The 14,323-nt window shown below is 39.2% G+C and overlaps 1 protein-coding gene across 1 annotated transcript in view; it reads right to left on the minus strand.

Annotated features, from left to right (window-relative positions):
- Positions 1-14,323, minus strand: part of LOC307117489 (band 4.1-like protein 1) — a gene marked incomplete at its 5' end in the record, with an annotated part of 39,348 nt that overhangs the window by 9,439 nt on the left and 15,586 nt on the right. The window contains 10 exons of the mRNA XM_079802344.1: positions 1,634-2,878; positions 3,503-3,655; positions 4,205-4,240; positions 5,621-5,659; positions 6,153-6,343; positions 7,649-7,824; positions 8,902-8,999; positions 10,031-10,183; positions 10,759-10,846; positions 11,611-11,829. Coding sequence (XP_079658470.1) covers positions 1,634-2,878; positions 3,503-3,655; positions 4,205-4,240; positions 5,621-5,659; positions 6,153-6,343; positions 7,649-7,824; positions 8,902-8,999; positions 10,031-10,183; positions 10,759-10,846; positions 11,611-11,829 — 2,398 coding nt within the window. The remainder of the gene's footprint in view (positions 1-1,633; positions 2,879-3,502; positions 3,656-4,204; positions 4,241-5,620; positions 5,660-6,152; positions 6,344-7,648; positions 7,825-8,901; positions 9,000-10,030; positions 10,184-10,758; positions 10,847-11,610; positions 11,830-14,323) is intronic.

The raw sequence follows: 14,323 nt of genomic DNA on the forward strand, positions 1-14,323 counted from the left end.
ATGTGAGAAGTGTTACATGTCTCTGAGGAAAAACTGAGACAGTAATATGCTGACAGAAAATTCTCACCCTAGGGTAGAATACTGCACATCTGTATTTGTATTTCATATATTATTCCTCTGTAGGACATTTTATAGTGATTTTAATGACTTCATGTTAAATTCATGCTAAGTGTGGCAAGCCTAGGACTTGCTAAATAGTGCCAATGAATCAATGCATGTGGTGGATGCATTAAATGATATTTCCGTGTAGGACTGTTGTGTAGGATGTTTTGGATCATGCAATCATGCTGTGGTGATGAAAGCAAAAGACAAACTGTAGTGCTTATGTATACAAAAATGTGAAAGCCAAAGATTTTTAGCAAGGAGGTAGCAGTGGATGAGTGGAAAAATGAGGCACCTGGGCTTCCTCCTGGGGCTCCGCATGAATTGCTGGAGTGGGAAGGGGCTCCTGGAATGTGAGATGAAATAATAGGAAGAGCAATGCAAAGTTAGTGCACTGAAATTTGAGATAACAGGGAAGGAGCCCAGACTAGAACTAGGCCCTGAACCAACAACCAGACATTTATATAACTGATCGGATACACTGACTGACACAGATACAAATGAGAAGTCTTAACAGTGTGAACTACAGCGTATAGCACATTGCACCACAACAATTGAAAGTTAAAATATATTATGACATCTGGGTGCAATTTTGCACTAAGTGGCACTAAAGAGCCTTTTGATCAATCAGAACATTATATCTATATTAGACATCATGTTACCCAAAGATCGGCTTTGCAAGGTTATTCCTCAGGCTCTTCTATTCCAAAGTCTTTCTACTGCAAAACAATGTTTCTTCAGCACTTTTTTGTCTTGATTTAATTTCTTTCACTTTCAATGTTGAGTGAAATAAGGTAGTATCTGCTTTGACAACAACAGTTGTCTATGGAAACTGCAGTTCAGTGGGCTTTTGCATAGAAAAAGGAAAAACCCCTCAAGGTTCCCTGCAGTTTGTTGCAAAATAAATTAAGCATTTTTTTCCATCCAAGTTAAAGAACTAAGAATGAAGCTGGGTATCTTCTAAACAACAGCTAAAACCATTCCTTGTTAAATCAACTTTCAGAGCCCTTCTCATGAACAGTACCATGGCCATTTTTGAAAGTCTTGCAGAAGCCCTTTTGTTTGCAAAAATGGCACTTTAGCATAACAGTATGGTGCACAGGCCTTAGATTCCTTGCAACAACCATTCCCCTACATGCCTGGTAAGAGGGAACCAGAGAAAGAATGTTGGAAGGAAAGACCGCACATCAGGTGGAAAGTTAGTGGAACGGAAGCCTGAAGCTTAAGCAATGGAGATTATGTGGAAAATCCTGAGAATGTGCAAGCAGATGTTGAGCTGTGCAGAGGAAGGAGAGGAAAAGAAAGTGGCACATTCTCATCCAATCAGACAGCTGTTATAGTACCTCATACTTCTATCAGCCAATAGTAAGATTAGACAAAAATTCGGACTATTCTACTCATCTCTCCTCAGAAACAGGTTTCTTATGTTTTACCGGCATGTGCATTATGCAAAACTATAGACATGGATGTGCCGTTTCATGCGATGCTTTAGTTCCTGTGAGTGACAAGCAGATTATCAAGCAGTTGTTACCACTGGTTTCCTCTTGGAAGATTCCATGGTGGAGCTCTTGTGAAGACTGTTGCCAGAATCACTTTTGGTGATTGGTTTGGTACGTGTATCTCTTGCCTTCTGGGATTTTACGGTTGGGTATAAAGGGGAAATCTGGTCAAAGGCTGGAAATGCTGAATTGGTGGGAAAGTCAAACATAAACAATGGATCTTCAAAAAGAAACTGATCTTGTTCGATGCTAAGTCTGTGGTCTGCACTGTTCTTGAGATCTCTTAATTGGGGCCTGTCTTGGACAGACTGTCGGCTATATTCTCTGACTTCCCAATTGTGACAATTACTCGTCCAGTCTTGCTTGAAAAAAGTTCCAGTGCTTTCTAAAGCTGCAGAATTTCTGGGCTGCAGCAAGCCATCCAGGGCGTTTTCGAACCCAACTTGCTCTTCCTTAAACTTGGTCCCTTCACTTTCATCAAATGATCCTGAAAGGCTCTTCTCCCTTGGTTGTCCTTGCAGCTTGGCTCCTTTGTTGCCTTTCAACTTCTTTGACCTCTCAGGCTTCAGCGGAACGATTCGTTTCACCTCAGACTGTGATGTATCACTTGCAGTAGAATCGTGTCTCTGGATTGTTGAGCCTTTACCTTTAGGATCTGGTTTAGATGTTTGCTTCTGGAAGGTGGCTCTGGTGTTCTCTGATTCTTTTTCACAGGATTGTCTCTCCCATCTGCTTTCATTATATCGATCTCTCATATATTTGTCTATGGCTGCATTGGGAGAAGCCTCTCCAAAACTTCTCTCTACATACCTTGCTAAGTCTTGATTTGTGGTCTCGTCTTCTCTATTGGTTACCCCTGTGTGCTTTTTATCGCCCCAGAGTCTCTCAGTTGCATATTCATCGCATCCATTTGTATGAATGACATTCTCTGACAAAGATCTATCCTGCGGGTGCCCATTATCATATGCTTTCTCCTCCAATGAACCAGCGCCCTGGAAAGGGTTGTACCTTAAAGCAGGGCTTTTAGCACGATTTCTCAGGGGCTTCTCTGGTGACAGGATGGTTTCTTTTGAGGTCCTTTTTACTACAATTTGTTTTTCTCTCGTTTCACTGTGTGTGTTGATGGTGTTTTCTCTCATTATGTCTTCTGTCTCTCTGTTGAATCCAGTGGCTAATGAAGCTACTCTAGGACTCCTGCTCTTTTCGTCTTTTTTACTGAGGGGCAGGTCTCTTTGACAACCATCTTGCTTCTCAATCAATAGGGACTCCTCTGAGGCCTATATATCAATAGAGTGAACAGTTTCAATGGCCTGTCAGTGCCAACACTCCCTCTACTGTAACTTGTATTGCGCATGTCTTTGCAATATGAATCAGACAAAAAGTTATGACGCAAGATAATACAAGGCAACAATTTTTGATCTGAGGAGGTAAAATGAATGTTATCAAACTATATGTAAAATGTTGGATGGATGTTTTGAAGTTAAACCAAAGGGAGACATTTATGTACATAAGTACTTAAAATGCCATTTGCTTTTATTATCAAGCAATATCATTGTCTTTATAGCACTAATTAAAGAAAATGCATTCATGCTGTGTTCAAATAAACCACTCCAGCCAGATTCTATTAAAGTTCAAAATTGCTGCTAGCACTTGACCAGAGGCATGACATGAAATGGTTCAACAGCATCCACTTAAAGAGAGATTAGTCACATAAAAAAGAGAGCATGAATAACGAATCAAGCATTTGGCATTAAATCCGAGACTGGTTCTGACATAAATCTGAATAATCCTCATCAGGAATCTTAAAGCAGTATCGGACCAAAATAATACTATTTTTTTAGCCTCTTGCTTTTTGAAAAGTCACCCCACAATACAATCCCTTGTAGGTTCTATTTACTCACAGATTTTTTCTCCGGAGTGCTACCGGATGAAGCTCCAGAGAGACGTTTCTCTCTGTGGACCAGTTTGCTGTTGGGCTCTCTCAGCGCTCTTTTCAGCTCGTTGATGCTGGCTTGATGCTTTTGCAACACATCCTCTGGTTTATCCAGGAACTGCTATAAAAACAAACAGGTCAATTGGTTGAACCACTTACCTCCATAAATTACTTAAGTGAAGGCTTTCTGGAGACCTGCATGATCTAACAGAGGTAAGAACAGTAAGTATGCAAATGCAAACATCAGCCATATACCCATGAGCATCTTAAGTGCAGTCATTTTCTTATAACAAATGAATTAGCCTCCCAGTAAGAAATGCTTCTTGGAATAATAGAAAACTCTAATATGAAATGCCACTGATATGCATGAAGTATGAATAAAGGTATCCGTTCGATTGCTTTAGATGAAGTGCATAGTAAATATTGTGATGCCTACAGATTGATAAATTGAACACCTGTCTAAATAGTTATGCCAAAAATGAATTTCTTCAACATTTAGGACAACAAAGCAGCACATGAAACATGAAACATGCTGGTGTAGATAACAAATGTCAGATGGACTGCCATCTTGGCTCAGTTTTCTGTCGCTTCCACTAGAAGACAATTACAGAAAGAAAAACTACGACACAGAGAGTGAATGCTCAGGCAGTTGATCGATGAGAAACAGTACCTCCTGTTTAGGACGTGGGGCCAATTCCTGGTCCGACTGGGATAAAGGGGTGGTGGGGGAAGGGGTATGGTGGTGCAAGCCAAGGAACGGAGGCAGAGGCAAAGTGAGGTAGTGGAGACAGAGAGGCAGAGCATGGTTGAATTCATAAAGCAGGCAGCCAAACAGGGAGAGGAACTCTCATACAGACGTTGATGTTAGCCATGGAAGTACAGAGAGTGAAAGAGGTTGTGCCACTGCCTCAGATACAGTGTTTTAAAGTTGTCTTAGTCACATAACTATTGAGCAACAATGGCATCAAGTTCAGCCAGTGACACAAATCTCCTGATCTTTCTTTTCATTATTCATACATGTCTTATGAGGTGCAGACGGGTACAGGAAATTATCTGTGAGCATGGATAAGCGATACACCAATGACAACCTAATCTCTACAAAAACTCTCCAGCACAAATCAATACATGAGCTGTTCTGCAAGTATAGTCTAAGTCAACTCTGGAAGTATAGGTTCTAAGACTAATCTGGCAGTATAGCAAAACGTAAGCTCTGTTTCTGGAGAATGTCCCTGAGCTCCTCCCTACTTAAAAAATGAGACTGCACTGTGATACTCCGATTAATGAGAACAGATGGGGAAAATGGGGCTCATTCACTAATAATTTTGCACAGAACATTTTCTCAAAATGGAAAGTAGGCCATTCTAAAACACAAACAGTTTTATATACTGTAGGCCTACACTATATGGTTGTATTTTGGACACCTCATTTGCCATCTGTGCATATGATAATGGGCACCCGCAGGATAGATCTTTGTCAGAGAATGTCATTCATACAAATGGATGCCATATTATTATATTAGCATTAACGTTAACTGGCATTAAATTGTTGCATTGACTATTGGTATGAATTTAGAAAGGCTGATTTCTGTACAACAGTAGCCTAAAACAATGCCTAAATTGCTATTTGGTGATCAGTTACAATTGTTTTCTCTGCTAGAAAGGAACCTAATTTCAGAGGTAGGTGAAGCAATTACAATTTGACATAAGATTACAACGATTTTTTTAGATAGTGTGCCCTGTTGAATTGCACCACAAATGTGTATTAAGGAAATACAGAATCAGCAGTTATTTCATATTGACAACGACAATCAAAGTACATTATCCATCACAGTTCTCCTTTAAATAGTTGAAGAATACCCATTATACCAAGAGCTATAAACAATGGTCTCATCTGGTTCTCAAGAAAAGCCATGAATGCTGGAAAACTACATGATCTGCCTTGTGGCTAACAACATAGCAATCACATTGCTATTTTTTCGAGGCACTCTAAAGCCATGCTAGCAGTGTGTATGCAGATTTAGAGTGCAATTGAGACAGTGACAGACAGACAATTAGACACACAGATAGATAAATCACGCTAAAAATACCTCCGTCTTAGAGTCTACAGGAGAGCTTGACTCCTCCCTCTGTCCGCGAGAAGATGGAGAGAGAAGCGATAGTTAGAGGACAGCAGTGAAGGGTTAAAAGCAGGGAAAGAATCTGAGGGCAGAATCTGAATTAGACTGAGGAAATTAGCGGGGAGAAGAAGGTGAGTGTGTAGGCAGATTTGTAGAGAGGTTGAAAAGTTCAATTCAAAAGCATTGTTAACGAAACAGGCAGGCATAAAAGTATATTTAAGATTAAGTCAGGGGCAGAGAAGAAAGCCACAGGTAGGAAAAGGTTTTGGAGTGGAAGACTTTTAATTAGAATGGACGGCAAGGGGAGTGTTAGTTAAATGTGATTGGAATTCTTGAAACTATTTGTTTGAATCTGCTAGGAAGAATATTTACATATTGCCACCCATAACGCGAAGACAACTTAAAACTGCTTCTTTCTCAAAGAATACTTTTATAACGTATTAGAAAAGGGAAACCAACTAAATGAAGAAGCTGACACTAAATACAGTTGTGTGCACAGAACCTTGAGCTCCATAGTCTTCGAGGGAGTGGAGTCACTCTCTAGTCGCTGATCTTCTGCTTGTTCATGATCTTGGTCCAGATCCAGACTGGGCTCCAGGTAGTCCTGGTCCAGCTCATCTCTGGGAAGACTAGGCACAGGCTCGCTACAGGTGTGCTGGGAGAGTCGGTCCATAGTGTCCCCTAAAGCAGACTCTGAAAGAGATACAAAGAAATAAATGATGTATAGGGTAAGAAACCCAAGCAGTCAAGGTAGACATCTCACTTTCTAGAAGCCTATTCCTCCACAGCCCCCTTCAAATCTTAAAGGAAAGTCTCAGGTGATGACCTGACAAATATACAGTGGGGTCCAAAAGATGTGATCACAACGAAGTCAGACAAAAGCTCACACAGAAGTCAGTTTAAAAGCAGGCAGATTTATGTTGATCAGCGAGATCAATCTGTGTAACAAACTTGAGCATGAGAAATATCTGCATGGGGATTGGCAGATCGAGCCAATTCCTAGTGATATAACTGGACATTCCACAGAGCAAAGGTATATGTGACCACATCTTAAGTGCACCTATTTGTTTTTTTGTTTTTTTTAAATAAAGGCTTCAGAGAGTGACATCTTTTTTGTCATCAGTAAGACATTACAACACTTTATATGTTATTTAAAACAAGACACTAGAAATGACAATGTATATGTTCTTTCACTTTTTCGAAAAGGATGAAATATGAATAAAATGCCAGTGTGACAAACGATGGTACATCCATTCATAATTCCGTTTACACAAAACACTTTGTCAGTTATAACTGAAGTAACTCCAAGTACTTAAACTTTATTTGCCATAACCAAGACTTATAAAGCATATGTAATACGCCTAAACTATGTAACAAGATATTTTTCAATATCGGACGTTTTCAAAGCAATTCCACAATATGCAAAACTGTTACCCAGTCATAGCAGTGGGCGTTTACTCCCAAGTCTTGAATGTGACACGCCCATCAAAAGGCGTAATCGAAAGAGAGGGTCAAAAACAGGTTAGAAAATAGCCTATTACTTCTAAATTAGGATGCTATTTGATGTAAAAAAATCTTGATAACATTATAAGTGGAAGAAAGCATAAAATTAAAAAATAATGCAGTTCATGACCCCTTTCAGACATTCTGCAATTAATGTTTGTTTTTCAAGGCTTCACTAGCTGTTAGTTTCATGATTTGAAATAAAAAGTCTGTATCAAATCTTAAAACTACATTTTTACTAAAGGAATCAGACTTTCAGACCCCCCTGTAGTTCTATCTAAAAAATAAATTCACTCCACACACATCAATAATAAAAATGAGAAGGTGTTTAGCAGGAGAATGTGAGAGCTTTCACTGGGTGAATATCATTTTCACCTAATGGGTAAAACATTTGGAGATTTAATGAAAGGTCAGAACCAGCAGAGAGGTGCAAATTCAAGTATAATTTTCCCAATTAATGCATTTTGTGATGATTGTGGTATCAGAAATACTTACCTCCATCTATGCTGCGGGACAGCAGGTACCTCCTACTAATTGATCGTTCAAATTGAGGAGCTGGCCTGTCAATCAAAGCACTGGCCTGGCGAGTCTGGGCTTGGGTCCGCCCGCTGTAGCGGAACTTCGAGCCAATCACAAGAAAACCTTTTGGGGGAGGCTCAGGAGAGACCAACCTATAAGAGAAACACCGGGGGGGGGGGGGGGGGGGACATGTGACCAAATGTAACATGACAGAATGAGAGTGGATTAAACGTTATAAGTGTCTAAGCCCAAGTCAGGACTGTCAGCATTTTTTAATGCCATCAATAAACAGAGTTGGAGTCAAGATCAAACACTACAAGACCAATACCACATCCCCAGATCCAGACAAAGATAAGAATTAAGTTCTTAAATACGTAGCTACTTTCTTTATTTAGTTATAAACAATTTGTCCATTAAAAAGGGACACATTAAAAATAAAAGGGAAATTAACTAAAAATAATTATAATTAAACAAGAAGATTCATTAAAAAATGGAAAAGACTGTGGTCTTGTCTGAGACCATAAACCAAACCCTAGATCCAGAACAAAACGATTTATAAATCAGACCATGGCGCCAGGTAATGCGGCTTTTTTTGTGCTCTGCAACATCGGACCCTGTTTGTGGCTTTTTGGCCAATTAATCATGTTGAATCAGTCGGCATCTGCGCTGTCAGGTGACAATATAGTGACAATGTTTCCTTTTTATGTCATTATTCCAGAGTATTATGATGCATGAATATTTTCATAATGACATGGCCGTCTGGAATGAAGTGATCAACATTCAGAATGGTAAGCAAGCACTGCTTTGTTTACGTTTTTTATATCCACAGTCCTAGATTCGGTTTCTCTTTTTGAATGATGATTATAGACTACAGACCCCTGCTGGTATATATGGCAGTTATTTTCTCTCAAGCAGGTGCAGAATGTTTGTGCTAGTTGGCCGTTGACTGAAGTTTTTGCGGTGTGTTCAACCCCAACTTTTTTGTCCCAGATGCACGTGTTGTGGGGCGACAACACAATCGGCTTTCGTGACATCTACTTCCTTGATGTCAGTTTGGTGTGTCATGGGCCAAGGCCAATAGGCCAAGGTCGTGTTTAAGTGGAGACTCCAACTCTGTCAATGAAGGTACAAAGAAACAAAACACGCCCCAACACCTGCATTCTCACACTTAAAAAAAAAAAGACTGTGCCCAGTGTTGTGGCAATGGTTGTAGGACAGTGAGTGCCTACCTGAAAAATGTGTGATGTTCAATGCAGACCTTCCACAAGCGCTTAGAGGCACGGTGGTTGGGCAGCTTAAAGCCAATGGTGCTCTCAAACTGCTCGTACTGGGGGTGCAGGGGAGTGTGGGCATGTGATAGGGAGGAAGTGGGGGGTGTGAAGGGAAAGCAGAGTGGTAACGTGTTACTTGACAGGAGATTTGACGAGGTGTAAAATCTGTGCGCTGCTGAAGCTCAAATCATCCGACAGGGCGCAATTCTGCATGCCTTTATTTATCCAAACAGAACATAACTAGAATTTCTAAAGAATGCTGCAAAGAAACTGCATAAGAATGAGAGCAAATATTAATATCTAAAAGCTCAACGTCCACAGAATTGAGCCTGTTATGCTGATAAGATGCTGAACAGTGAAGCACCTTGAATATATAGGCATTGAGATATTGTCGAGCCATTCATTTCTGACCCTCACACATAACGAGCAGAGTCAAAGAAATGCCATGCTTTTGTGCTAGACAGAGCCGGAGAATCCCATTGTGAGAGGAAAATCAAAGAAAATAACCCAGTAAATGCCCACTGCAGAATCCCTAACACTTAAAAAAGACCTCTGCAACTTATTTTGCCTTCTTTCTTCCCTCTCTCCGGATTGAATTCTGTCCTAACTCCATCTCTACTCATTTTCTGCTTCTCTCTCGGTCTCTGTGCCCACTAGGCAAACATTTTTCACAGCTCAGCCTAATGTTTTAAAACCCCCATCCTTCCCACACTCAGCAAGCTAGCAAACACTAGAGAGCAGAACCTTAAACAATTTAAGTCGTGTTTGTTGAGATATAGTTAAATACATTTTTTAAGTGGCGTAATTAGAAATGCGCTTAAGAAATATTTTATTTATTTTGTGCGAAGCGGTGGAAGAACACCCACATCAGTCTTCAGAGCACTGGGTAATTTGAAAGCCTGAATAGTGTTTCAAATACTCTAAAAACGTCCTATTGTTTTCTAATAAAACCACATCATGCAGATTATCCGCCCATGTTCTCGCCCACAGCATTAGTCTCCGTACTGCATCCTTATCTAGCTAATGCTTGAGCATGCATCTACAAGCGAAATCTAACAAGAAAATCTCAAAAGACCTTTTTCTCTACCTCTCCAGGTCGGATTTTGATGTAGAAGTTGCTTCTCTTGTAGGAAATTTTGAGGATCTTGGGCCAGGCGAATCGGTTGATACGCAGCCGGTCTCTATAGATCAAAAGGCCACTGGCACACACTCCCAGCATGATGTCAATGCCTTCAGAGTCCTTTAAAACACATAAATACACAAAAGAAAATCTAGATGCTTAGATTTTCAGTCACATTTCAGTTTCAGGCACACCAAGGAGTGAATTCATCCTGTGAGATCTAAGCCTGTAAAATTGCAAAATTGGATCACAGGTCTGTTCTAATAGGGTCATGGACCGCTGGGGAAAACATTGTTAAATCCAAATAATAAGATACAAATGACCATATATTCATGCAGATTTGGAATGGCAAAATAAATAGGTTAATCTACTTTCAAAAGACAGGAGAAAACATTAACCAAAACACTTTTCGACATCAATTTCGTTCAACTTGCAACTTGCATGTGTCCAATCAAAATTTCAAGTATTTTGATTCAAATTCGTATGTCACTTGGTAATAGAACTAATACAATTACAATTTCTGGCCCAGTGTGTGTTTCATGTGTTGGCTGGTAAATCACTTTCTTTTCTTGTTCTTTTCAGCCCCCCTGAACAGGAACTAGAATCACCTATGCACCAAATATACAGTTTATCACGTACCATGTACAACACGGTCCCTTCTATTCAAGTAGTATCATTTTATCACAGCCTCATACCTTAGCATGATGAAGATCAACACCATACATAGAGAGTTTCTTGGCGTTCTCCAGGAAGTTGATCTCCGCCTCTGCAGGACTCATGCCCCTGAACACAGGTCATCATTTTTAGAATATCATAATTAAAGAAACATATGTTGCTTACATATTGCTGAATATTTTAGTTATTTAATTGCTTGTGCTGCTTGCTATTAGTATCTGTAATTACTAGAGCTGTCAATTTTTTTATTTAGTGTATAATTATTATTAAATGAAAACAAATGTGGGCTTCCAGAACCGTAAGGAAATTATGTAATAGGGAATTTGGTTACACTTTTTAAGGAGTGTTACAGTGTAATTATACATGTAAGTACTGAGTAATAATAATTAAATACATTTACTTACTATAGGATTAGGGTGTTGTTAAGTTTAGTTGTTGCATGTAATTATGCATAATTTATTATTTATTATTATTACAGTAACTGCATGTAACGTATGACAAGGACTGTAAAATATAGTGTTACCAGGAATTTTTTAACCATTGGAGAAATTTAAATTTGGTTTTTAATATTTTGTGAGCCCTTGAACAAACCTGACTGCAAAATAGCTTGCTGTGGACTGGTCAGGATACAAAACAATATATAAATGTATTAAGGTTATAAAGTCTATTTAATGTTTTAATCGTCTACCATAATAATGTAATGTCTTTAGGTTATCTTCATTTGGGCGACTTGCTCAGCAAACACTGATAAATGTGATTAATTGGGATTAATCCAACTAATTAATCAGCATATGTTATTAATATGACTAAAATTCCTAATTAATTGACAGCTCTGGTAATTACAACTCCCTATGCAGGTCAGCTCTTCTCACCTGTAGGTGCGGTGCAGCTCCACCACCCTCTCCTCCAGCTCACGGGTCTGATTGGGGGCGAAGCGGAACTCGCTGATGTAGTCTGGCCCGTGTTCCTCTGGGTCATAGTCTCCCAGCTCAGCCTGAACGGCGTACGAGCCCAGCAGAGCATGAGTGACAAACGAGCAAGGCAAACGACCTGACAGTATGTCCTCCCTCAGCTGCAGACACAGATAATACCTGTCCATACAAACACACGCAACGATCAAATCACAAACCAAGTTTTCAAATCCATTTAAAGTACATTATGGGAGATCATTTGCCTTTATTTATTGTATTTATACCATACATTAAAGATATAAGAAGATACATATAGATACAAGAACAATACACAACATAGTGATGTGCGTAACATGGCTGTGCATGTAGCTTGATCTAACATGTAGTGTTATATTTTATTTTATTATTATTAACAAAAGTTCTAAAAGTGTATTAGTCTTGGAAGTCTAATACAGAATACATATGAGGGTTATTATAGTTAACAAAAATGTTACTTTTCGTTACTGGAAATAAAATAAACATTAACTGTAAAATTTAAACTTTTTTTCTTATTAAACTTATTACATTTATTTTGTCTAGTTGCTAAGGCAACATTTCTCATTTTCATTTAGTTTAACTTGATATACTAAAAGAACTAAAACTAGAAAGAAATAAACTGCGCAGACATATTTAATGTTAGACATTAGTAATGTTGAAAAGGGAAAAGATGCAAATAAAAAAATATTAAATTCCTCATGAAATCAAAATCGATCTTATTTACATTGTTAGCACACATCACTGGTCTTAAAGTGAACAATTAATCTGTGCAAGTTAATACACAGAAAAATAGTTTGCCGTGGTAATCTTTAATCAAAATCTGAAAAGTAACTTCCGGTCTGGAATGGTGTGCCTTCTCAGATGACGACAGTTTGACGGCTTGGGTTTGAATATCCTTAACCACTGCCGTTTAACCGTTAGTCTGCTATGAGCGAGAGATGGAGAGGAGGTGCAGTGAAGTAAAATCCCGCCATCTATTCAATATTCCGTTTCACTTGGAAATACGTCACAGCACTGAAATAAAATCAGTTGCAACTTCCGGTTCACTGGGACTTTAATAGTAAATTATAATTAGTATCTCACTGATACATATAAATATTTAATCACGGAAATTACATTAATGACATATTTTATATAATAGGACAACTTATAAATTATTCTATAATATGTTATTCGTATGAATATAATCATATTATAGATACACTATATTGCCAAAAGTATTGGGACACCCCTCCAAATCACTGAATTCAGGTGTTCCAATCACTTCCATGGCCACAGATGTACAAAATCAAGCACTAGACATGCAGACGCTTCTACAAACATTTGTGAAAGAATGGGTCGCTCTCAGGAGCTCAGTGAATTCAAGCGTGGTACCGTGATAGGTTGCCACCTGTGCAGTAAGTCCATTTGTGAAATTTCCTCACTACTAAATATTCCACGGTCAACTGTTAGTGGTGTTATAACAAAGTAGAAGCAATTGGGAACAACAGCAACTCAGCCATGAAGTGGTATAGGCCACGTAAAATCACAGAGCGGGGTCAGCGCATGCTGCACAGAAGTCGCCAACTTTCTGCACTCTAAAAAAAAAGGTTCTATATGGCACCAAAAATGGTTCTTGGCTCGTAATCATAGGGGAACCTTTTTAAGTGCTATATAGCACCAATTTTGGTGCTTCAGTGGTTCTTCAGCGGTTCTTCAGAGGTTCTTCAACGGTTCTTTGACTAAGAAGCTATATAGCACCGCTAACATTTACAGAACATGTTAAGATATGGTGCCTCTATGATTACGACGAAGAACCATTTTTGGTGCCATATAGAACCTTTTTTTTTTTAGCGTGTGCAGAGTCAATAGCTACAGACCTCCAAACTTCATGTGGCCTTCAGATTAGCACGCCGCCGCCACTGGACTCTAGAGCAATGAAGATGTGTTATCTGGAGTGAAGAATCACATTCCTCTGTCTGGCAATCTGATGGACGAGTCTGGGTTTGGTGGTTGCCAGGAGAAAGGTACTTGCCTGACTGCATTGTGTCAAGTGTAAAGTTTGGTGGAGGGGGGATTATGGTGTGGGGGATGTTTTTCAGGGATTGGGCTTGACCCCTTAGTTCCAGTGAAGGGAACTCTTAATGCTTCAGCATACCAAGACATTTTGGACAATTTCATGCTCCCAACTTTGTGGGAAAAGTTTGGGGATGGCCCCTTCCTGTCCCAACATGACTGCACAGCAGTGAACAAAGCAAGGTCCATAAAGACATGGATGTGCGAGTTTGGTGTGGAGGAACTTGACTGGCCGGCACAGAGTCCTGACCTCAACAAATACTGCCTGATCTCACAAATGCGCTTCTAGAAGAATGGTCAAAAATTCCCATAAACACACTCCTAAACCTTGCTGAAAGCCTTCCCAGAAGAGTTGAAGCTTTTGTAGCTGCAAAGGGTGGGCCAACTCCATATTAAACCCTATGGATTAAGAATGGGATATCATTAAAGTTAATGTGCATGTAAAGGCAGGCGTCCCAAAACTTTTGGCAATATAGTGTGCATACACACATAAAATATATTTTATATACTATTCAACATTATTATTATTCTTTTTTTATTATTATTATTATTATTAACCATCCAACCATTTTTTAACTGTCCT

This window comes from Gobio gobio (genome assembly GCF_949357685.1).
Source record: "Gobio gobio genome assembly, chromosome: 21".
NCBI lineage: Eukaryota > Metazoa > Chordata > Actinopteri > Cypriniformes > Gobionidae > Gobio > Gobio gobio.